This window comes from Salvia miltiorrhiza, chromosome 2, assembly GCF_028751815.1.
Source record: "Salvia miltiorrhiza cultivar Shanhuang (shh) chromosome 2, IMPLAD_Smil_shh, whole genome shotgun sequence".
In the NCBI taxonomy this organism is placed as follows: domain Eukaryota; kingdom Viridiplantae; phylum Streptophyta; class Magnoliopsida; order Lamiales; family Lamiaceae; genus Salvia; species Salvia miltiorrhiza.
Window position 1 is genome coordinate 66,724,961 of NC_080388.1, and position 23,290 is coordinate 66,748,250.

The window sequence follows — 23,290 nt, forward strand, 5'->3', positions numbered from 1 at the left end:
TGCCCAGTTACCACATTTTATTATATTGTCTACATTGTAGTTATTTTTTTTTATAAAAAAATAAAAATACAATTTTTTTAAATAAATACAATATAAAAATACAATAAAATAATTAAAATTTTATTTTAAAAAATAAAATAAATAAATAAATAAATTTCCTATTAAATTAATTTGTCATAAAGTGGATGGATAGATTTAGTGATACATAAAATCGAACACACAAAATATGATATCGATTCATCACGAGCTCATGAGTCGAGTTTTTCAATGAATACTAGTATTAATTAATTGATACTAATTCACGAACCTACAAGTCATGCTGGATTCATTTACACAAATTGTAGAATTTTCAAGGAAATTAACAAAAGGGGACTCCACGACGAAGAGGGCAGGAATAGACAATTTTCACTATATATAGAAACTGCCCATTTCAGAGAGAGAGAGAGAGAGAGAAAAGTACTTGTCCAAAAAAAAAAAAACGAGAGAAGTAGAATAATGGAGCACACCCAATTTCAGAGTAATTCTTTGCCGGCCCCTTCCTTTTTCTTTGGAAAATTAATGAATTAACGATAATTAATGAAGAGAGTAGTAAGAGGAAGGAGTGGGAGGGAAAGGTATGGCCCAAAATGGCAGAATATGGAATCAAGTAGCTCGGAAGATGAGGATGTTCTTATCATTCATTCACCTCAAACAAACGTCGCAGATAATCAACCTAAAACTCATCTTCCCAAAGGTTAGTACGTGTCTCCTTCCTCTTTCCCCTATTATTACATTTACAGTTGTGGATTCGGGAAGTCTAATGAAAACTCAATTCAAGTATCCTTTTATTCACTTGAGTTTTCAACTAATGGAATGTCTGTAAAGTCAGAATGGGATAAGAAGGCACATAGTGAAGGATTTACAAAAATAACAAGGAAAATTTCTACCATGGAGAATTATTGTGGTGCATTTATTGCTAATAGTATCTAGAAAAGAAGTATTATCCATAAGCGCTAAGTGATAAACACTAAGTTTTATCGATTTATGACTCGGAAGATAAATTGCCTACAATACATGGTTTGAAATATGAAAAACTATGAATTTATGAACTAAATGATGAATTCGAGATTGAATTCTGTATCTTAACAGAAATGAATAAAGGGGCATGTGCTTCACTTTCACATGGGCATGAAACAATGTATAGAGCCACACTAGAAGGTGATTGTGTAGCTGCTGAAATGCTTTTGGAGGGACTTCCAAGTTTATGTATTGACGAGATAACAGAAGAAGGAGATAAAGCTCTTCACGTAGCAGCTGCCATGAAACACAAACAACTCGTGCGAAAATTAGTCGAAATAATGAGTCCTACTGACTTAGAATTGCTAGATGGGCATGGTTACACAGCATGTTGCTATGCCGCGGTATCGGGCTTGGTAGACATTGCTGATTTAATGATAAGGAAGAATCCAACTCTTGCCTCTGCACGCGACCGGGAAAATAAGACACCCCTATACAAGGCAGCTTTGCGTGGAAACGCGAAGATGGTTTCGTATTTTTTAAAATCAGCTCAAGTTGAAGATTTGTCGATACAAGAATGGTTTGATCTTTTGCTGGTGACTATACGCCGGGAAATGTATGGTATGAATATTATCATGTCACTTTTGTGTGTCCCTGCACATATTTCTTTTTTGTGTTACAATGAGAAACTTACTATCTGCAAATCATATAAGAGAAATAAGCTGCACTAAGCTACCTCAAAAATATGTTTATGTTTTCATCCTTAAGCTCACTCATATACCACTTACTAGAGGCATGCATCTAAAGATTGCTTGTGAAGTTGTGAGTGTTTCATCTTATATATATATGTTCTTGCACGGCTTTTGTGAGTTATTTTAGATGCTAAGTTAATAGGGAGGAAGTTGATTTATTTAATTGAAAATATATACGTCTTAATAGCTTTTTTGGCATGTCAATGAATTATATATGTAATTATTTTGAATTATAGTATTAGTTTTTTGAATTGAGAGATGGAAGGATTGAGATTTGTAGTTAATTAGAATATGAATTTAATGAGGACATGCATTATCTTGCAGACGTGGCTTTAGAAATATTGGGGAGTAAAGAACGAGTCGCTACAATGAGGAACGACGAAGGCACAGCTTTACATCTGTTGGCTAGACAACGTTTCTTCCTGAATAGTAATTCACCACTTTCCATATTTGAAAACTTTAATGCACAAATAGTTGTTCAACTTTCTCGATTTGTGATTGGATCTTGAAGTTTTGAGAGCTCAATTACAAGTGTTTAAGAATAACACAGGAAGTTGAGATTTAATGTTAGTGGTAATATATACTGTTAGGAAAGCAGAGGAACAATGGAGCTATGCGACAAGATATGCAGATATTGGCTAAGAAGCTGTGGGAATATATTCAAAAATTGGGAAACGCAAGCGCAGTTGAGCTAATGAAAAATCCTCCGATTCTTCACGATGCAGCGCAACTAGGGAACGTCGAGCTTATTACTATGCTTACTCAAACTTATCCTCATCTCATATGGCACACTGATGCCAATGGATATACTATTTTTCATATTGCTGTTAAATGTCGACACGAGATGTTGTTTGATCTGATTAATGAGATAGGAGTTAGGAAGGATTCGATCGCGATGTCACAAGATGAAAATGGTGACAACATTTTGCATTTAGCAACGGAATCAGCTCCTACAGATAGAAGGCTCGGAGCAATGCCAGGTTTTGAAATGCTCATGGAAATGTTGTGGTTTGAGGTAATTAAGAAAGTTATATAGACTCAATTAGTATTTTACAAATTTCTTCATACGTAGCGACCATCCGTATATTGATATACACAGAGGGTGAAGGCGGCGGTGCCGCCATCGAGTTTGGAGATGAGAAATAAAGACGGGCACACCCCAAGAGAGCTATTCTCCAAGAGGCATCATAGCTTGTTGAACAAGAGCAAAACATGGATCAAAAACACCGCGGATTCTTGCATGCTCATCTCGACTTTGATTTTCACGGTGGCGTTCGCGTCGGCCTTCTCCGTACCGGGAGGATACGATCAAGAAACGGGAATTCCTGTGCTCGTCAAGACCAAGTGGTTTAGCAGCTTCGTTATATTCGAGGCGTTGGCGATGCTGTCCTCAGCGTGTTCTATCATTTTCTTCCTGCGCATCATGATGTCGAGTTTCGAGGAAGTGGACTTCATGCATCTGGTGCCGAACGTGTTTGCGGTGGCGCTGATCGCGCTCTCCTTCTCTGTGTTTGGGGCGGTCTCAGCTTTCATGTCAGCTTATTTTCTGGTGTACGTGGAGGAAAAGGGAGCGCTTGTTAAATCCGTGATTATATTTGTGTATGTTGTGCTTGTTTCTTTAGTTTTCCTCCAAAACATTTTCTTTGTGGTTCGCCTTCCCAAGCGTATGTTCATGAAGCCGACTCGTCACGCTCTGTTCAAGCCAAGTGTTGGGCAGAATAGACGACGATTTAATTAAGGACTGTGATTTATTGGGGGTTTGATGATTTTAATTATTCGATTTATAGCAAATTCATTCCACTAATCTTTTTGCACGAATTTAGAATTGAGATTTATCGTTAACCGAATGTCAAAATTTAAATTGATTAGGGGGTTTTGAAGTCCATTTGCTTAGGTTGTCCTCTGTCATCATTTTTGTTGTTGAATATACAAAATTGCAATTAGAAACATACAAAAGCTCCAACTCAATTGCTCTAACTCTTGCTGAACGTCATGATGACCCTAGATAATGAATTTCAAAAGCCCTTAATCAATTTTAAGTTTATATGTTAGATGAATGTATAAATCTTAGCTATAAATTCGTGCAAAATGGAATGAATTTACTACAAATTGGAAGGTTAGGTGAATATTGTAACACAATTTTTTGCAAAAATGTGTAATAGTAGTAAAAATGTGTAATTGTGAAAAAGTGTGTAACAATTCAAAATACACTATATTACACAGTTTTTAAAAGCAAAAAAGTGTGTAATAATGTATTTTACACTGTTACACACTAAAAGGGTATATTGGTCAGAAATGTTTTATTTCCATATTTTTATTTGTGAGACTTATTCTCTTCACCAATCACTAAATATACAATTTATTTTTTTCTAAAACCTATGTGCACAATGTGTTGTGACAGATGAAGTATTATATTTTACTCAACACGTAACTCCAAATGTTAATTTTTTAACGAATTAGGGTGCATTTAATTACTTTGATAGATAAATTTATCATGGAAAATGAGAGATAACAAAAATTTATGCCTTTAAATGCCTCTTCTTCTTTTTTTCCACATTTTATACAAAAAAAGCTCGCCATTTTTCTTTCATTATTTTCATTTCAAAGATGGATAATATTATCCCTCCAAAAATGAAAAGGAGGGATAATATTATCCATCCTTGAAGTGAAAATAAATAAAGAAAAAATGGTAAACTTCTCTTTTGTGTAAAGTGTGGAAAAAGAAAAAAATATTTAAAATCATAAATTTTTGTTATCCATATTTTTCTCATGATAAATTTATCCATTAAAGTAAACTCATCTCTAAAATTTAATTATGAATATGCCAATGCACAAAATCTTTGATATTTTGTGCAGACAAACGAAAAAGCCCAAATCCAAAATCATTTTGATCTTGAAACCAAATTTATCCCAGGAACATGATCAATTCTCATTGCCCCTTGCCGAACATTGAGAGGCCAAATGGGGATTTTACAGAAAGAGAGAGTTAATTAACATGGATCGGAGCGATAGAAGTTGTGATGAATTGAACGCAAAATACAACAGTTGACACAATTGCAACACCGTTATAAGTTTGAAAGACAAGAAGGGTAGAAAGAAACGCCACACAAGCTACTGTCCTTTGTTGATCTTTCCCTCAATCCGGGAATAATGCTGCTTGTTCTTCCGCAACACCTTATAGGAAATTCCGACCACAAGCACCAAGTAAAGCGGAACCATAAAGGATACGACAAGTGCTTTCCTCTCATGAACGAACACCAGAAAGAAGGCCGACAAGAAAGCAGAGATGACGAACAACACAGACAGCAAGAGAACACATATCAAAAGCCTCAAGTAATACGGCAGCGTGGATATCTGACGGTTTTTTTTGTATACGTAGTTGGATGAAATGATGGACCAAAAACCTATGATGCTCATGGTCGAGCTAAACACTTGGAATATGATGAAAGCTGCGAACCATTTCTTCTTTAAGAGTATAGGAATCCCTGTTACTTGATCAAATCCACCTGGGGGAGCAAACGCAGCAGCAAACACCAATGTCAGAACAATGGTGGAGACTAGCATGCAAGATTCTGCTGTGCTCTTCATAAATGCTTGGCTTGTTGCTAACAGTTCGGCGTGCTCCTTCCAGAATAGTTCTTCAGGTGTATACCCTTTTATGTTTCTCATCTCTCGATAAAAGGGTGGTACAATTTCCTCTACGGCCTGCATTTACTCATACCCAATTATACATACACACAACAACTCCTCCTCTAAATTAATCAATACTGAAATTTTTACCTTGAACCAGGCGAGGGCTCTCTGCATTTGAACATCTGGCTCGAGTACAATCTCGAGATGACCCGGATGTATGGATGTCCCAGTCGAATGCAGAAGATTATTACCATCTTTGTCTTGTACCAGTGCATCGAATTTCTTGACATTTCTTACTTTACTGATGAGCTTGAGGGTGCTCGGAATTCGATGCATAACAAGGATGTGAAAAATAGAGTATCCGTGTGGGTCGACGTGTGATAAAAGATGAGGGTAATCAAATGTAATCATCTCTATAATATCCAGGTTACCCACTTTCGCTGCATCATGTAGGATCGGAGGATTTTTCATCAGCTCCACCACTGTTTTCGTTCCCGAATTCTGAATATTATCCCATAGCTTCTTAGCCAATACCCCAACACAAAATTGCCCTTTTCCATCTTCTCCTGTGTTCACATAAATCACCAGCTAGCTAATGAGATTTAAAATATTGGTTCGATCAATATCTGAATATCATTTCCAAACTCGATCGTGCAAAATCATTTAAAAAGACAAAGTTTATACTCCACAAAACGAATGACCATTATCAAAAACACTTTAATAACTATTTGGATCTAATCAACAACGTCAAAAGGTTTGAGATTTTGACTGTATATATATAACAAATGGTTGTTATTTGAAATATTATGATTTAGAAATTAATGATAGTGAGTAGTGTGAGTGCCTGATGAGATATCCAGCTGAGCCAACACATGCAAAGCTGTACGATTATCATCATCCTGCTTTATCGCCAGATTTCCTTTGTTTTCCAGTATCATCAAAGCCACATCTACATAATAAGATAAAGATAGACACCGAAAGATATGTGAGTTGAAAATAATAATCATAATTATAATTAATAAGGGTTGATAGCATATTAAATCTCAATTTTTCAGCATTTCTGTAAATTAAATCATTTTTTTAAATTCAATTTGTAGAAACTTTGTCCCTCCTAAATTTCTGCATGAATTTATAAATGAGATTTAACATTTATCTGACATTAAAATTTCAAAATTGGTTGAAAACTTTAAAAGGACCTGGGTGGAGCAAATTTTAGAAGGGACAAAGTTACTACTACAAATTATAATGTTGCAATTTTAAATATTGAGTTTAATTTACAAAAAATGCTACTCTCTCCGTTCCACTAAAAGTGACATGTATTCTATTTTGGGTCGTCCCACTATAAGTGGCCTATTTCCACAAATGACAAAGTTTAACCCTTTAAAAAAGTGTGGACCCTACCACTTTTAACACATTTACACCTCCTTAATTCTCATACCGAAAAGTTTTGAGCCACTTATAATGGGACGGAGAGAGCAAAAGATTGAGATTTAATTTATAAATTAATTAACCCCAAATAATGAAAAGTGAGAGGGCGTACCAAACATTTTGCTGCCTATAGCGACAAGCAAGATACTTATTAAACCAGTGTTTTTCCGCTAAACCTTTTATCTCAATTTCCTTTAGAAAATACGCAAGTATTTGTGCGTTTCCATAGGAAATTGCAAGCTCAAACGCCGTCGTCCCATACCCATTCCGTACATTGGCAATGAATGGATTGGCCTCCATCATTATACGAAGCAGTTCAAGATTACCAGCCATTGCAGCATAGCAACATGCTGTGTAGCCATTAGCATCGCACAACTCTAACATCTCCCATTCCACCTTTTCTATTAGTTTTTTTACGAATTTTGTGTGTTTTCTCGAAACTGCGAGATGAAGTGCTCTATTCTTCCGTTATCTCTTTCCAACCTAATTCATTGTCTCTTTCTAAAAGCAACTGAGCTGCTGCCCAATCGCCTTCTCTTGCAGCTTTATACATTGATTGATGATTACGATTCCCTGTTCATCAAATATTCATTTACTAATTTTAATTCTAAAGGCAAATAATTTCCCTCAGAAAAAAAAAGATAAATAATTTATTTATTACTATTACTCTTTGTCTCATTACAAATATTTCACTTTTCAAAATGAGACGTCCCATTAAAGCATCTCCAGCGGAAGGCTGGAGTGCCGACTCAATCCGGACGAAGGGCGTGCCGCGTGCGCTGGAGTGCCTCCAGAGCTCGTGCTCGGTGGTTCTCATAGTGCCCGGCACTTTGGCGATTTTAGCGGAACGGTACATTCAACGCGCAGAAATTTAAAAAAAAAAATTAGATCAGTTGAGTTGCAAGAGAAAGAGAGAGGAGAGAGGGAGGAGAAAAATTGGGGAAGAAAGAGGATAGTGGAGCCGCGGGGGGTTGGGTAGGCTAACTTTTTTTGTTTGTTTTTATTTATTTATTTTGGTTTTAATTATTTATTTTTATTTTTGATTTTTTTATTTTTAAAATCCTATTTTTTTAATTCTTTTAGTTTTTTCACCTAATTATTAGTTATTGTAATGTTTTTAATTTTAAAATTTTATATTTTATTTTAATTAATGTAATATTGAATTTTTTATTTTAATAAAATTTTAAATTTTAAAATAGAAGAGTAAAAATAGGATTAAATGGAATTTGAGATTTTAGTACCTCTTATAGAGGAAAGGAGACGTTAAGGTGGGGGCCACCTTAGAACATCTCCAGCGCAAGGTTGGAGAGCCGAATCGAGGCGGGCCAAGGGCGTGCCGCGCGCACTGGAGAACCGTTGCGGCACGACTTGAGTTTGCTGTGGAGAGTCGCAACCCGGTGGAGGAAATGGCATTCACGTGTTCCACATGCGGTTGAATAAAAAAAATGAAAGGAGAATGAGCTCCACCACTTTTCACTTTTTAGTAATTTCCACCTAAATTCTATTAATCTTATAAAATAAAAACGAGTTTCACTATTTTTTATTTTTTTACACTTTAATCATATACATCTAAATTTTCATGCCAAAAAAATAATTTATTATGTGACAGAGAGAGTATTTTTTTGTTTAAATATTTAATACCATTTGATTATGATACATAGAGAATTTATTATTGACATGAATAAAAATTAATGTATATATATAAAAAATGTTAAACGTGATCGACGTGCTCACAAAAGGTATACATGGAAGGGAACAATATCACTTCTCCTCTATATATCTTACTTACTGGTAAAGTCCCAACTAGTTGTGAAAACTAAGGTTGCGTTTATTTTGATAGATAAATTTTTCAATAGAAAATGATGAATAACAAAAATTTATGCCTTTAAATATCTCATTTATTTTTCAACATTTGACACAAAAAAGAAGTTCATTATTTTTCCTTCCTTATTTTCACTTCAAGGATGAATAATATTATCCAGTATCCTTGAAGTGAAAAGTATCATATAATTCGAGATATTTTTGATAGAGTGGATGTAGTTTGGATTTAAAATATAATATTTACCCTATAATTTAACATATAGTATATATTTGTGTAAACTAGATTATTTTCAATAATAACAAAGGGGCAGTGGATCAGATTTGGTCCATTGATTTTTTTTTTTAGTTCTTTTTTACGGAACTATATATATTTTCCCCTTCACACATAGAGAGAGATATATATTGAAAACAATTTTTCTTTATATGTGGCTAAAATAAGTTTTTTATTAAGTCAAAGTGACTATTTCACATACAATTATCTGTATCTTGATACTAATTAACTACATGGAAGCATATAGAATTTTAACTGAAGTACTGATAAACCATCATTATTATTCAAGTCATACATTCAATTATGAAAGACTACTTTTTAATTAATTATAAGCACATTAACGTTTTCATAGTATATCTAGAGAAGAAGAAAAATTGACCTTGCGGCTACTCATCCTTCGCTTCTGCCGTCGCTACTTTTGCTGCAGCATCTCCTGCTAATATGAATTAATTTTGCGACCTCATATCCAGCTTCACTTATTTTTCAACGATAATATTCCAACAAATCCGCATGAAAATGTGAGTTTTTTTTTAAGTTTTAAGAAAAATCACAGTAACCATATAGCCACTTAAGAAATAAAGAGACAAGAAAAAATGTTCGAGATTGATTTACATTATATCATTAATGAAAGAGAGAGAGTGACCTTTTGCAATCTGATGTTCCGTTTCAGTGGTTGTTGGCATATGAATTGCGACCTCATTTCGAGCTTTATTATTCATCGATAATGTTATTAAATCCGCTAAAAGAAAAAGATAATGTTATTAAATCCGAGTAATGAGAGATTTTTTGAGTTTTTAGAAAATTACAATCTCAAATTACATAAACAGACAAGAAAAATGTACTAACCTTTATTCAGAATTTGAATTTCACAAATCACAATCATGAGGCTTAGCGGGTGATGGTGTTGGAGCAAGTTCAGTTGATGCTGCTGCTGCTAAATCATTCATCTCTACTCAAGTTTATAAACTGTATTTGAAGACGTTGAAGTTCTGAGAGAAAAAAAATAAAAAGATGACCTTCTGTTTGATTTTTTTTAAGAACCTTCGGTATTCGTTATAATTAAATTGTGTTTCTTCATGGTTGTTGGAAGACGAATTGCGACCCCATTATTCATCGCGGCAGAAATTCACATGGGATTCTCTATACTGAACGAAAATAAAAGACAAACATTTCACTAAAATATAACTCATTGCTGTATTCACCATGCTGCTATTCAACATTTCACTAAAACAGAGTGCCTAGCTATCAATATCTGATGCCAGTCAGAGTAAAAAAAAACCAACCAGAGGTGAGATTGTCCAAATGAATGCCATGGTCAAGAGTACCCACATAACGCAGGATGCGTTCAACATTCGCCACTGAGAATTGAGAGGGTTTGCCAAGAATTAATTGGCACTGGCGGAGTTAGGAATTTACATTAGGGAGTGGCTTAACTCGTACGGAGGTAGCCCTCGGGAATTCTTTTTTGGACATTATGTACATTTTAGTCAATTTTTTTTTTAAAAAAACATAATAGTAATAATAACGAACAATATTTTTTATAGATTATATAGTTCCAATACATTATCAAAAAAAAGGCATTCCATATATTTTAGACATTTTTTCTTAAAATATAAGTATAATAATAATAATAATAACGACAGGACTTTTTGTAGTGATAGGGCTTTTTCACCAGCCACTCAAAATAGATTTTAATCGTGTTCATAACTTTTTTTTTTTGACTTGGGGGAGTTGGGGAGGGGGAGCAGTGGGGTTTGAACCCGAGATCTCACTATTCACACACAGGAGGTCGCAACGCTTGGTGTCCCCTTAGGGACAATCGTGTTCATAACTTAGACGGTGCTATAGGAGTATTTCAAAGTATTTCAATAATGTAGTCGCATCCTTATGTTTGTATGTACAACAATCTTTTAAATGTTGTTGTAAATATAAAGTAATACACCTTTGTCATCTTCCTAAAAAAAAATACACCTTCGTCCTCTACATATTTGACAAAATGGGTCAATAACGAGTTCACTTTGAATATTGTTGGCAATCAATATCTTAGATACGATTACAAATTATCTTAACTGATCTCAAATTGAGAAGTACTCCCTCCGTCCCATATATATAGGCTTGTTTTTCTTTTTCGGATGTCCCATTTATATAGGCCTATTTCTATAAAAAAGTAACGTTTTTTTATTCATTTACTATTGTATCCCTATTTAATTCTTTAATTTACTCTAACTTTAATATATCATTGAATAATAAATATGGGCATATTAGGAAGTTTACTTATATATTTTCATTTCCAATGATTTTTCTTAATCTTTGTAAAAATCTCAATCAGCCTATGTATATGGGACGGAGGGAGTACAATAACACTCGTGTGAACATGTATAATATGTTGAAATTGAGGCATGAGATTTGATCGTAGGGATAGATTATTTTGTTTTACAGAAGAGGTAGTCAATGTTGATGAATATAGCTAACATATATGATTAACTGTGTGCAGGGATGGAGCCAGGAATCAAGTTCGGCCGGGGGGGAAGGGGAGGGTGCTGACCTTGTACGGGGGTTCGGGGGCTTTTTTTTGGTCATTCCATATATTTAAGGCATTTTTTACTAAAATACGAGCATAATAGTAATAATAACGAGCAATATTTTTATAGATTATATAGTTTCAATATATTGTAAATTAGTTTCAATACATTACAAATTTTGTTTTTGAACATTTCGTATATTTTAGACATTTTTTATTAAAAGACAAGCATAATCTAAATAATAAATAATTTTTTTTTGGGTATTTCATACATTTTCTATTAAAAGATAAGCATAATAATAATAGTAATAATAATAATGAATAATATTTTCATAGATTATATAGTTTTAAAATTATCCTTAAGTTAAGTATATGAGTGAATATAACAAGCAAATCAACTTTTGTATAACAAAGTTCTTTTATAATAGGTATAGACATATATTTATATATATCTTTGAAAATAAATTAATAAAACAAAATCTCAAAATTTGGGAGGGGGCTTCAACCCCCCCCGCCAGCCCCCTGGCTCCATCCCTGACTGTGTGGACGTGTGTTTGTGAAAGAGAGAGAATATGAAGAACAACAATGGCGATAAAAGAAAATGTACAGATATATAGCCCATGAATGTTCGATGTGGGAGCTAGTGGGGGCTATGATGTTATTTTTAGAACAAAATTTTATTTGTAATTCTTTTAGTTAATAGATTATTGAAATTTAAAATAAGAATTATATGGGTAAATTAGTACATTAATTAGTTATTTTTATTAATTTTTAAGTAAGAAGCTACAAAGAATAAAATGGGGGGTATGTATAGAATCACCCATTACAATATGTATTCAAGCGGACTCCCTAAAATCAAGAGTAATGATTTGGGCTTGTAATGTAGAGAATTAGAAAGAGCCCATGTTTGTCAACTTATCGAACGCAAGAAAATTCATTTGAGGCCTACCTGCATAAGAAAAAAAGTTTATTGTAAAATAAAACAATACAATAAAATAAAAAAGAGTAAGATTACATTGGGTAATTTATAACCCTGGGCATACCTATAGCTAGGCCTTAACTGATTTTGGGCTACCTCTCAAACTTTTGTAGAAAAGTTGATGGGTCATTCTAAACACAACCCCTATTTTACTCTTCATAGCCCTTAATTAAAAATAATAATAATAATATTAACAAATATACTATTATATCCCAATACCTCTCCATTTAAATTAATTATCTTTTCGTTTATTTTTTTGGTCGACATTAACAGGCCATTATAATGCATTTTTCATTCTGCAAATTCATCTGAACGATTTTAAAATTTTCGATAAACACATTATTTAATTTAATTAATACAATGAAAATCAAACACGTGGAAACAACATTAATTATGAATATCACCATAATTTTGATAAACACATTCGAATTGTTGAAGCAATGGTGAGGGGTAATGACTATTAAGGAGAATTTGAGAAAGGGTCCCAATTCACGTCATTGCAGAAGAATTATCTCTCAAAAGGAAGCCTTATTCGCACGAGGTGATAATGCTTGTGAAACTAGTGGTGCGGAATAAACAACGAAAGTGAATATGAAGATTAAGAGGTTGGAAACAAGGTAATAAAAAAAGAGGAAAAGATGAATATAACAATCAACCACAGAGCAAATTCCTTCTCTGTTCATTTTCTCCAATTCTGAAATGTGATGCATCTTGTAAATTTACATTTGATTGGTAACTTGTGGTTGATGAAGGGAGAGAAAATTTGTTGATTTTTTCTTCCGTAAAGCTATCATGTTTCTGAGTATTTGCACTAAATGGGGCTATAGAGATGGAAATAGGGACAATATTGTAGTTTTATTAACATTTTTATTTTTATTTGTAAACAGGGGCTATAAAGAGTAATTTGGGGGCTGTGTGTAGAATTACCCAAAGTTGATTCTATGCATAGTCATTTTCTCTCTTATCACTTATCATAGCCGCTAATATAAGGAAAACAAATACTTCCTTATCCCACAAAGTATCTTCTTAATTTTTTTTATTCATTTATAAAATATTTTTTTAGTTCATTTTCAAAATGATTCCACTAATTCACTATTACCATTTCCACGTATTTATATATATTGCCATTAATGTATTCATCATTTTTAAAAATAACCATATTAATTATCATTATTTTTTCTAATTTATGGAATCCGTTCTCCATTAATCAAATATACAATTTACTTTTCTTAAAACTCATTTAAAAAGATATTTTAAGGACAGATAGAGTATTACTCCCTCCGTCTCATTACAAATGTTTCATTATTTTTTAGCACAAAGATTAAGAAATGTGTAATTAGTAGATAAAATGAGTTGGTGAAAATAATTTAAATATTAGGTATAGAGAGAGAATATGTTGCCAAAAAAAGAAATGAGACATTTGAAAAGTGGCACATTTGTAATGGGATGGAGATAATACTCCCTCCGTCCACGAAATGAGTACCCATTTGTGGACGGCACGGGTTTTAAGAAATGTATGGAGTGTAGTGTGAATAGTTTAAAGGTCCCACTTTTTGAGAGTATTAATTAAAGGGTTGTGTGGGGTACACTTGCCAAAAAGGGAAATGGGTACTCATTTCGTGGACGGACGAAAAAGGAAATATGAGTACTCATTTCGTGGACGGAGGGAGTATATTTTATTCGGGACGAAGTTGCAAATGTTAAAGTATTAATGAATTAGGATTTAACTATAGATATGCCAAAAAATAAAAAAATTGAGAGGAAGATATGCCAAAATTTGCACGCATACAATATGCACAAAATCTTTTATATTTTGTGCAGACAAACAAAAAAGCCCAATTCCTAAATCATTTTCGTCTTGAAGCCAAATTTATCCCACGAACATTCAATTCTGATTGCCCCTTTGCCGAAATTTGAGAGGCCAATGGGGATGGCGGCTAGGGTTTTACAGAAAGAGAGAGTTGACACGGATATGAGCGATACAAGTTGTTATGAAGAAGTTCAATTCTCATTAGAGCATCCACAATGGGGGTGTCTTAGGAGTGGCCCCACCTAAGACACACCCCTCTTCAATGCATTGTGTCTTAGGTGGGTGCTTAAATCCCCATTTTCACAAAATTCATATTTCTACACTTTTATTTTTAAAATTCAAATTTCATTAAAATTAAAATTCTACATTACAATAATTTAAATAAAATTAAAAAAATAATTAAAATACGATAATAAAATAAAAAATAACATAATTTCCTAATTTAAATAAGCCCTCGACGCTTGAGCACTTCTTGGACTAGGTGGTTGTGCAAAGCCAATTGTGCATCCGTCATACCCGTTGTGTCCTTGTTCAAGAGCTTCATATCCATCTCCTCTCGTTTCATCTCGGCTTGCATTTTTTTGACCTCGGCGATTTCCCCCGTTTTGAGAGCATGCTCCTTCATGCTTTCGGCCACCTTCTCGAGGGCGTCGGAGAACGCCGATCCTCCTCCCGAAGACCCTTCTCCCTTCTTCGCCTTGCCCTTGTCTCGCTTTGCCGCTTTTTGGCCTTGGGGTCTCGCCGTGACACTCGGCTCCGAAGAAGTAGTGGTTGCTCCACCATCGGAGCCCTTCGACTTTTTGGCGGAGTGGACATCCTCGGCTTGCAACGTGAATCTTTGGCAGTCACGAAGCACTTTCCAAGCTTTGACGTAGGAGAATTGCTTCTTAAAATTCGCCTCGAACATCGTCTGGGCTTGTTGGAAGATTTGATCGTCGCTCATACCACTCCCCCAATTCTCCTTGCAAGTGTTGTAGAAGCCCTCGAAGAATTTTGTCTCCTTTTGGACACGGGCGAAGTGGGACTTGAGATGATCCGGCTTTCGCGGCGGCGCTCCCGACGTATTGAGCGCGTTGAACTTCTCGGCGATTGCTCCCCAATATTGGAGCAACTTTTGGGAGGTCCCCAAAACAGGATTGTGGGTTGCCTCCGCTCACAATATTGCCACGAGCTCGGACTCCTCGCTAGAATATGCAGCGCGGGTGCCCTTGGCTTTCGACTTCACCTCCTCCGGCTCTTCTTGAACGTTGGCGTTCGCCGCCGGCGTAGGAACATTTCCCGTAGCCAAGACATTGGAGGCTTGTGAAAATGGAGCAAACCCCATCATTGGAACCCTCGATCCGCCTTGTTGCTCCATGTATTCATCGAACTCACGATCCATCTTTGGAAATGTAGAAGAGAGAATTGTTTTTGGGAGAGAATTGTAGTTGAAGATGTTGGTGAATTTGAAAGAGTGTGGAAGGAAGAGTGGTATTTATAGAAGGGGAAAAAAAGAAAAAAAAAAATCAAAACAGCCGTTGGAATGCAACGGTCGTTTTTTTTTAAAAAAAAAACAAAAACAAAAATAGCAACGGTCGAATTTTGCCAAAATTACCGATTTTTGTATTTTTTTTTTTAAATTGGGCGCGTCCGCGCCATCTCCTCTCCTCTCTCGCCCCGGGTTGAAGCCTCGACCCCGCCTCGCATCTGGGCGCGTCTCCAGCGCGCGGCCTCCTCGCTCGCCCCGGGTCAATCCCCCCTTCGCACTCGGCGCTGCGGATGCTCTTAGGCACTAAATGGACAATGAATGATTGGAAACCATATACGTCGTGCCTAAGCAAGCCAACCCTAACTTTTTATATACAAAAATGTAATTCATCAGCCCTGAATTGAACACAACAATACAACAGTTGACGCAATCACAACACATTTATTTATGAGTTTGAAAGACAAGATCGGTAGAAAGAAACGGCACACACACAAGCTACTGTAGTTTGTTGATCTTTTCCCCCATCCGAGAATAATTTTGTAGCTTCTTGTTCTTCCGCCACACCTTATACAGCAGATACGAAATTCCGACCACAAGCAGCAAGTAAAGCGGAGCCATAAATGATACGACGACCGCTGTCCTCTCTTCCACGAACACCAGAAAGAAGGCCGACAAGAAAGCAGAGATGACGAACAACACGGACAGCAAGAGAGCACACATCGAAAGCCTCAAGTAATGCGGCAACGCGAAAAACTGTGCTGCTTCGTAGTTGGATGAAATGATGGACCAAAAACCTATAATGCTCATGGTCGAGCTAAACAACGCCAACACTTGGAATATGATAAAAGCTGCGAACCATTCCTTCTTTAAGAGTATAGGAATCCCTGTTACTTGATCAAATCCACCTGGGGGAGCAAACGCAGCAGCAAAAACCAATGTGAGAACAATGGTGGAGATTAGCATGCAAGATTCTGCTGTGCTCTTCATAAATGCTTGGCTTGTTGCTAACAGTTTGGCGTGCTCCTTCCAGAATACTTCTTCAGGTGTATACCCTTTTACGTTTCTCATCTCCCTATAAAAGGGTGGTACAATTTCCTCCACGGCCTGCATTTGCTCATACTCAATTATACATCAACTCCTCCTCTAAATTAATTAATCAATACTGAGATTTTCACCTTGAACCAGGCGAAGGCTCTCTGCATTTGAACATCTTGCTCGGCAATGATCTCGAGCCCCTTTGGACGTATGGATGCCCCAGCCGAATGCAGTAGGTTATTACCATGTTTGTCCTGTGAGAGTGCATTGAAATTCTTGACATTTCTTGCTTTCTTGACGAGTTCGAGGGTGTTCCGTTTTCGATGCGTAACAAGGATGTGAAAAATAGAGTATCCGTCTGGGTCGACGTGTGATAAAAGATCAGGGTAATCAAATGTAATCATCTCTATAACATCCAGGTTACCTACTTTAGCTGCATCATGTAGAATCGGAGGATTTTTCATCAGCTCCACCACTGTTTTCGTTCCCAAATTCTGAATGTTATCCCACAGCTTCTTAGCCAATACACCAACATTAGATTGCCTTTTTCCATCATCTCCTGTGTTCCACCATAACATAAATCACCAGATATGCTTAAAAGAAATTGTTTGGATATATATCTAAATATCATTTACAAACTCGTGCAAATAATTTAAAAAGACAAATTTTATACGAAAGACCATCATCGAAACAATTTAATATCTGGATCTAATCAACAAGGTCCCAATGTTTGAGATTTAATTTGCAATTGTATGTTTATCTATTAAGAAAAAATGGTTATTATGATTCAGAAATGAATGATAGTGAGTAGTGTGAGTGCCTGATGGGATATCCAGCTGAGCCAAGACATGCAAAGCTGTACGATTATCATCATCCAGCATTACCGCCAGATTTCCTTTGTTTTCCAGTATGATCAAAGCCACATCTGCACAATAAGATAACACAAACATTAATAGACACCGAAAGATATTTTATGTGAGTTGAAAATAATGAGAAGTGAGAGGGCGTACCAAACATTTTGCTGCCTATAGCGACAAGCAAGATATTAAACCAGTGTTTTTCAGATAAACCTTTAATCTCAATGACCCTCAGAAAATACTCAACTATGTGTGCGTTTCCATAGGAAATTGCAAGCTCGAACGGCGTCGTCCCATACCAATTCTGTAAATTGGCAATGAATGGATTGGCCTCCATCATTATGCGAACCAGTTCAAGGTTACCGGCCATTGCGGCATAGCAACATGCTGTGTAGCCATCGCCGTCGTACAACTCTAACATCTCCCATCCCACCATTTCTATTAGTCTGCTTACGAATTCTGTGTGTTTTCTCGAAACTGCTAGATGAAGAGCTCTATCGCCTGCTTCCGTTATCTCTCTCCAACCTAATTCCTTGTCTCTTTCTAAAAGCATTTCAGCTGCTGCCCAATCGCCTTCTCTTGCAGCTTTATACATTGATTGGTGATGAGGATTCTCTGTCGTTCATCAAATATTCATTTACCAATTTTAATTCTAAACTTAAATAAGGAGTTAGTGTTTATTTATTATTTTCATACTGATACATATATAGAAAAATTATTATTCACATGAATAATAATAATAATAATAATAATAATAATAATAATAATAATAATATTTGGACAAAATATGATTAAATATTTTTAAAAATAAATTTATTTAAAACTTTTGGTTCAAAATAAAAAAGAATTTTTAGTTAGTTTTATTGTTTTCTCCACATTCTAATTTTTTTATAGTTTTTTAATAACCTTTTTAATTTTTATTATTTTTAGAATACAAAACCTACAAAAAAATATACTATAAAATTTAAAAAATATGTAAAAAAATTACAATGTGGCGAAAACATTAAAACTAACTAAATTATTTTTAAATTTGTATCAAATTTTTTAAATTATTTAATTTTTTTTGTCCATACAAATTTTGTCTAAATAACACTACTCTAATTCATGCTAACAAATAACAAATTTTGTCCAGACAAATATAATGCTAACGTGATCGACATGCTCACAAAAGGTATGCATGGAAGGTGAACAATATCGCTCATCTTACTTACCTATAATTAAAGTCCCAACAAATTGTGTGAAAACTAACTACTTTGAATAAGAAATGACAACATGCATGTTCACAAATATAATACTCTTTAAGGTGAATGTCCAATTTGTCTATACTGAAAACGAAATTGAAAAGATAAAAAACGACTTCTCCCACCCCCATGTGTTAGTTATATATAGTGGTCAAACGCTAGTTATATAATAATTTGAAATTAGGCATCCTGATAAATTGTGAATCTCGATATGCTACTATATAAGTTTTCATTAACCACGTTTTATCCTTCTAATTTAAACTAATATTTTATCATGTGTGACGTAGAGCGGTATATGCACATATAATTTAACATATATTTGTGTAAACTAGATTATTTTCGGAATTTCCCCTAACAGTAACATATATTTGTGGATATTGAATTTAGGTTATTCTTTTGTTAAGGAACTGTATATATTTTCCCTTTCACATACACATAGAGTGAATTAAAAACAATGTTCTTTATATGTGGCTAAAACAAGTTTTTATTAAGTAAAAGTGAGTATTTGCACGTACAATTATGTCTATCTTGATAGTAACTAAAGTACTGATGAACCATCATTAATATTCAAGTCATACATTCAATTATGAAAAGACTACTTATTTTAATTTAGCACATTAATGTTTTCATAGAGAAGAAGAAAAATTGACCTGGCGGCTGTTCATCCTCCGCTTCTGCCGTTGTTGCAGCATCTCCTGCTACACCAACCAATTAATTGCGACCTCATTTCCAGCTTCACTTATTTTTCAACCATAATATTCCAACAAATCCGCATGAAAATTAATGTAAGTTTTTTAAAGTTTTAAGAAAAATCACAATCTCAACCAAAAACGCTATCGATCTTTATAGTAACTTAAGAAATAAAGAGACAAGAAAAAATGTACATGTTCGAGATTGATTTACATATCATTAATGAGAGAGAGGGAGAATGAACCTTTTGCAGTCTGATGTTCATCATCGACGTCCTCCGCTTCAGTGGTTGTTGGTATAAGATCAATCGTGACCTCATTTCCAGCTTCATTATTCATCGATAATGTTACAGTAAATCCGAGAAGTGAGATTTTTTAAATTTTCAGAAATTACAATCTCAAATCACATACATAAACAGACAAGAAAAATGTACTGACCTTTCAGAATTTGAATTTCACAATCATGAGGCGTAGCGAGTGATGGTGTTGGAGCAAGTTGAGTTGATGCTGCTGCTGCTGAATCGTTCATCTCTACTTCAACTTTATTACCTATTTATTTACTGTATGTATAATGTATTAGCTAGAAGACGTTGCAGTTGTGAGAAAAAAAAATGACCTTCTTCAGTTTGAATTTTTTTAAAGGACCTTCGGTGATTTGACATCCGTTATAAATGTGTTTCTTCGTGGTTGTTAGAAGAGGAATTGCGATCCCATTGGTAGGCTGTAGCTTCATTATTCATCTATCGAGGCTGAAATTCACATGGGATTCTCTATGCCACGGTGTCCCATTTTGTTTTTTGTTTTTAATCATTATTTTTATTGAAGTTCAATCTGTTTTAGAGATTTAATCAAGGTTTATTAATTCAATTAGGACTTATAATTAATTTTATATTTATCTTTTAACTTCTTTAATTAATAATTAGTACGAGTAATTTTTAGAGTTGATTAACACATTTTTAGTTTATATATAAGTTAGTAATGTTAATTAAGATTTATTATATCAAAATAATTTGTATTTTTATTGCTACTATTATTCAAACAATGAAATTAACAGTATTAAATTTTTATTTTTATTATATGAAGCAACTGGCAATGTTTAAAATGTCCAAAAAAAATAGTATTACAAAGATTTGGATGCATCGGCCGGATGCACTTAATTCAATTCCTACTTAAAATTATGAATATTTTAAGTATAATTTACTAATTAAATTTTATTGATCAAAATTAAAACAAATGCACCGAGGCATGGCTACAATAAAAAGGACTTTTTCTGATTCAAGAAGCGATGACAGTTTTTAGTCAACCGAAAAACTGTAAAAATTGATCGCAGGCATGTGATGAAATGTACTTTTTGTAGGGAAGCGCACAAGTCAACCAAGCTGATCAAGATGGACTATAACTCCATAACAAATGAAAAACCGTATAATTATTACAAATTTAGATAATTCCTATGAATATAAATTGGATTTATCATTAAAAAAATGTTATCAATTTCCTAATAGTAATAGTAATGGCTAGCGGTAGCTCGAAGTAGAGCTGTCAAATGGGCCGGTTCAGGCCAGCCCGACCCTAGCCCATTGAATTTTTGAATTATACTGGGTCGGATTTGGCCGGCCCAAAATATGATCGGGCCTCAAAATAGTAAGCCCAACTCAATTTCTATCGAGTGGTCAAGCCAAACCAACCCAATAATTTTTTTTTCTTCTTGATCTGGTTAGGATGGATCAGTTTGGTTATCCTAACTTTAGATTTAGATTTCATGATAATAGGTACTCCCTCCGTCCCGCTATTCAAGTCTCGTATTCCTTTTTGGGTTGTCCCACCGATAATGTCTCGTTTCCTTTTTAGGAAATAATAAGGGGTGTCTTAAAATAAATTAACTCACTAATTGTCTCACTTAACACTAATTAATTTCGGACTTCACTCCCCCAACCCATCTTCTCTTTCTTCTTTTTCTTCCTTTCTCTCTCAACTCACGCTCCCTCACTCTGAAACTGCCGCCGCTACCGCGACCAGCATCTTGCCCCTCACCTCTCACCCCCATGTCGATCTCTCCCTTCCCTGACCCATTGGTGTCTGATTTCCCCCTCTCTTCGTCTTCCGCCTCTCGTCGCGCCGCCCACTCGCCGTTTACAGAGAGGCGCCGCCAACAACCTCCTCTCATGCCGCGCCGCCAGCAGCCGCCTCCCCGCCACGCCGCGTCGCCGGATCGCTGTTTACAGATCCACCGCCGCAACCCACGCGTTTACAGATCCGTGAATTTAGTTCATGAATTTTGATTTTTGGTTCTAGAATTTGTTAATTCTGGAATTTGTGATTTTTGTCGAATTTTGGTTTTGAAATTTATTGGAATTTTTGGTTCTTGAATTTGTCGATTTTTGGTTCAGGAATTTGTTGATTTTGGAATTTCGATTTTGTTGCGATCTTCTTAATTTTGTTCTACGAATCTCTAATTTCTCAGTTTATTTGATTTTGTTTTTGCTCAGTCATTGAATGCGAATCTAAAGCTATTCAGATTATTAGAACGAAATTGTAACAAGTATAAAGTCTTTGTAAAATAGAAATAATTAATAATCCCTTAATCACAAACACCACACTCCTTATTCACTTAACTTGCTTCTCCTTAATACCCGTGCCGAAAAGAAACGGGACTTGAATAGCGGGACGGAGGGAGTAGTTTGTTTTGGATGTAGTCACTTTTGGCCTACATCTTGGTATGGTTTTGTTCATTTTGATTTATGTGTTCTCCTGTGGATTCTACTGGGCATTGTTATTTTTGGACAGGATCATGTATGAGATAGTGCTTGATTGTTTATTTACAAGTTAGGGGTATGCAAGAAGAAAGTCACGAAAACTTGGGTGCATGCGGATAAAAAATCCCTAACTAATTTATTTATTTTGAATTTAAAAATTATTAAAAGGGATGTATAATCGAAGGTGTAAAAAAAAAATCCTTAACTTGATTCAAGTAGGCAGTAGCAGTTGGCTGCTGAGATAACTGACAGAGGACCAGCCAACCGACCGAGAAGGCACTTTTTAAAGCTGACAGCTCTTTCTTTAGTAGGAAATTAAGCGAACAAGTCAAATATGCATACGTCTACAAAGTTTACGGAAAGAAATTGAAATGATGCTCTGGACCTAATTATTATTACAAATTTAGAGTTAATATGGTTGTGTTATTTCCGACAGTTAGTAAAAATTGGAGGGTTTTCCTAAATGCACATAAACTTGATGGGGTTTGGGAAAGAGCAGAGGGCGGATTCTTGCATGCTCATTCAAATTCTTTTCCGTGGTCTGATGAATCATCGAGGTGTGGATTCCGCCTATTCAAGACCAACTTGATTTAAATGTCTCTGATTGAGCGTATTTTATACGCATATTTTGAGTACTTTTAGTAGATTTTAATGCATAGTTCCTCTTATTATTATTTTTTGGAGTTAATTGTGGAACTAATAAATCTTTTTGATGGTTATAGATAGGTTTTGGAGAAAAGACTTGCTTTTGAGAAGAGTTTTGAAGTCTTAAGCTGTGAATAAAGAATCTGTGCGTGCAAGTTGGACGGCGTGCCATACCGTCTGAGATGTCCGAAATTCAAGATTGGCGAGAAATTGATTTTGTGGGCTGACTCTTATTTTGTCTTCTAGTGGACTTAAGTTTGCTTTTATGGGCTTATGCGCCTCTTTTCCAATTTCCATCAAAATTAGGTTTTATTTAGTTTATGTATATAGATTGAAATTTGAAACACACATTCACGCCAATTTTTCTGGAACAGAAGCTGCTGGATCAGAT

General features: G+C 35.0%; 3 protein-coding genes across 5 annotated transcripts; 1 reads left to right on the plus strand and 2 right to left on the minus strand.

The window, feature by feature from the left end:
* Positions 1 to 316: 316 nt before the first annotated feature.
* LOC131013186 (ankyrin repeat-containing protein At5g02620-like) lies at positions 317 to 3,517 on the plus strand. The gene is made up of 5 exons (XM_057941248.1): positions 317 to 733; positions 1,129 to 1,617; positions 2,073 to 2,177; positions 2,339 to 2,763; positions 2,848 to 3,517. The coding sequence occupies exons 1-5, from the start codon at positions 577 to 579 to the stop codon at positions 3,484 to 3,486; spliced, it is 1,815 nt and encodes a 604-aa protein (XP_057797231.1). The 5' UTR covers positions 317 to 576; the 3' UTR covers positions 3,487 to 3,517.
* Positions 3,518 to 4,700: 1,183 nt separating this feature from the next.
* On the minus strand, positions 4,701 to 7,193 carry LOC131009903 (ankyrin repeat-containing protein At5g02620-like). Its single transcript, XM_057937303.1, has 4 exons — positions 6,986 to 7,193; positions 6,226 to 6,330; positions 5,529 to 5,947; positions 4,701 to 5,453 (listed from the first exon to the last, which is right to left on the minus strand). Exons 1-4 carry the CDS (start codon positions 7,191 to 7,193, stop codon positions 4,860 to 4,862), a joined length of 1,326 nt encoding a protein of 441 aa, XP_057793286.1. The 3' UTR covers positions 4,701 to 4,859.
* An 8,850-nt stretch (positions 7,194 to 16,043) lies between these two features.
* LOC131013187 (ankyrin repeat-containing protein At5g02620-like) lies at positions 16,044 to 20,207 on the minus strand. Of its 3 annotated transcripts, none has more exons than XM_057941250.1 (7): positions 19,940 to 20,207; positions 19,747 to 19,827; positions 19,463 to 19,507; positions 17,725 to 18,186; positions 17,535 to 17,639; positions 16,855 to 17,273; positions 16,044 to 16,783 (listed from the first exon to the last, which is right to left on the minus strand). In XM_057941250.1, exons 1-7 carry the CDS (start codon positions 20,028 to 20,030, stop codon positions 16,175 to 16,177), a joined length of 1,812 nt encoding a protein of 603 aa, XP_057797233.1. In that variant the 5' UTR covers positions 20,031 to 20,207; the 3' UTR covers positions 16,044 to 16,174. The 3 variants fall into 3 exon arrangements, with proteins under 3 accessions (XP_057797233.1, XP_057797232.1, XP_057797234.1); XM_057941249.1 differs by having other exon boundaries at positions 19,463 to 19,510; positions 19,940 to 20,153; XM_057941251.1 differs by lacking the exon at positions 19,940 to 20,207 and having other exon boundaries at positions 19,747 to 19,855.
* Between the last annotated feature and the right edge of the window lie 3,083 nt (positions 20,208 to 23,290).